Source organism: Aphanomyces invadans, assembly GCF_000520115.1.
Source record: "Aphanomyces invadans strain NJM9701 unplaced genomic scaffold supercont1.196, whole genome shotgun sequence".
Taxonomy (NCBI): Eukaryota; Oomycota; class Saprolegniomycetes; order Saprolegniales; family Verrucalvaceae; genus Aphanomyces; species Aphanomyces invadans.
In genome coordinates, this window is record NW_008580341.1 from 8,243 (window position 1) to 9,130 (window position 888).

Sequence of the window (888 nt, forward strand, 5' to 3'; positions counted from 1 at the left end):
TCTTAAAAACCGTTGAGGAAACCGACGAAACTGATTGTCATCCTTTTCCCACGGCCCTCGGAAAGGAATTCGTTCATTCCGATTCGGCAAGTGATGACAACACCAGTAAAGCGCCGCGTCTTCACCGAGCGCGAAGTCGTCCTGCTACTCTCCCAAATAAGTGCAGAAATGCCATTCTTGGCTCGCAGGGGCAAGATCATGGACGTTTGGGACTCAGTCGCATGCAATTTGGCCACCATTGGCGAGTTTGACCGCCCGCAATTCGAGCAAGCCAGATTTCTTATCCCCTTACGGGACCGTCGTGAGAGCAACAACGCTTCGCAACGAGCCTCAGGTGCTGCCGAGAAGCTCACAAAAGGACCTTCTTGTTAGACGATCTATGCAACCAAGTTGACGAAGCCAAGCGAGAAGAAAGCAACCGTCTGACGCAAGAATACGAAGAAGCCTCACAAGTCGAAGAGAATGGGGCCTTCGTGCGCGAAGAAGCGATGAAGTCCCAAGGAAACCGAAACATGAATGAAGAAGACGACTCCGGCGGGGGCGGTTGCGGCAAAATGTTGAAGGTTCTTTCGTTGACGAACGTAAGCAGCAAAAATGGATTGGAGCATCGCAAACTTATGTTTGAGAAGGACATGGAGGAGAGGAAGTTGGAGCGGATCAAGGAAAAAAATCGTGAAAAACGCGCCAAGGATCGTAAGGTACTGCAACAAGTTCAAGTGTTGCAGTGTACATTGACTACGCTACTGACTGCCCTTGTTAACAAAATATAAACATGCCTGCACCAATACCAGTAGTAATGAATTGAACACAGTACATATCTGTGCAGTACATAATTCTCAATATACAGATCAACAACGCCTACTGTACCAAGATACTCTTCAAGTGTTG

General features: G+C 48.1%; 1 protein-coding gene across 1 annotated transcript; it reads left to right on the top strand.

Moving 5' to 3' along the window:
* Positions 1–488: 488 nt before the first annotated feature.
* On the top strand, positions 489–698 carry H310_15155 (hypothetical protein; the record flags this gene model as incomplete). The annotated part of the gene is made up of 1 exon (XM_008883142.1): positions 489–698. A coding segment is annotated over one exon (210 nt), but the record flags the coding sequence as incomplete, so codon positions are not given.
* Positions 699–888: the final 190 nt, after the last annotated feature.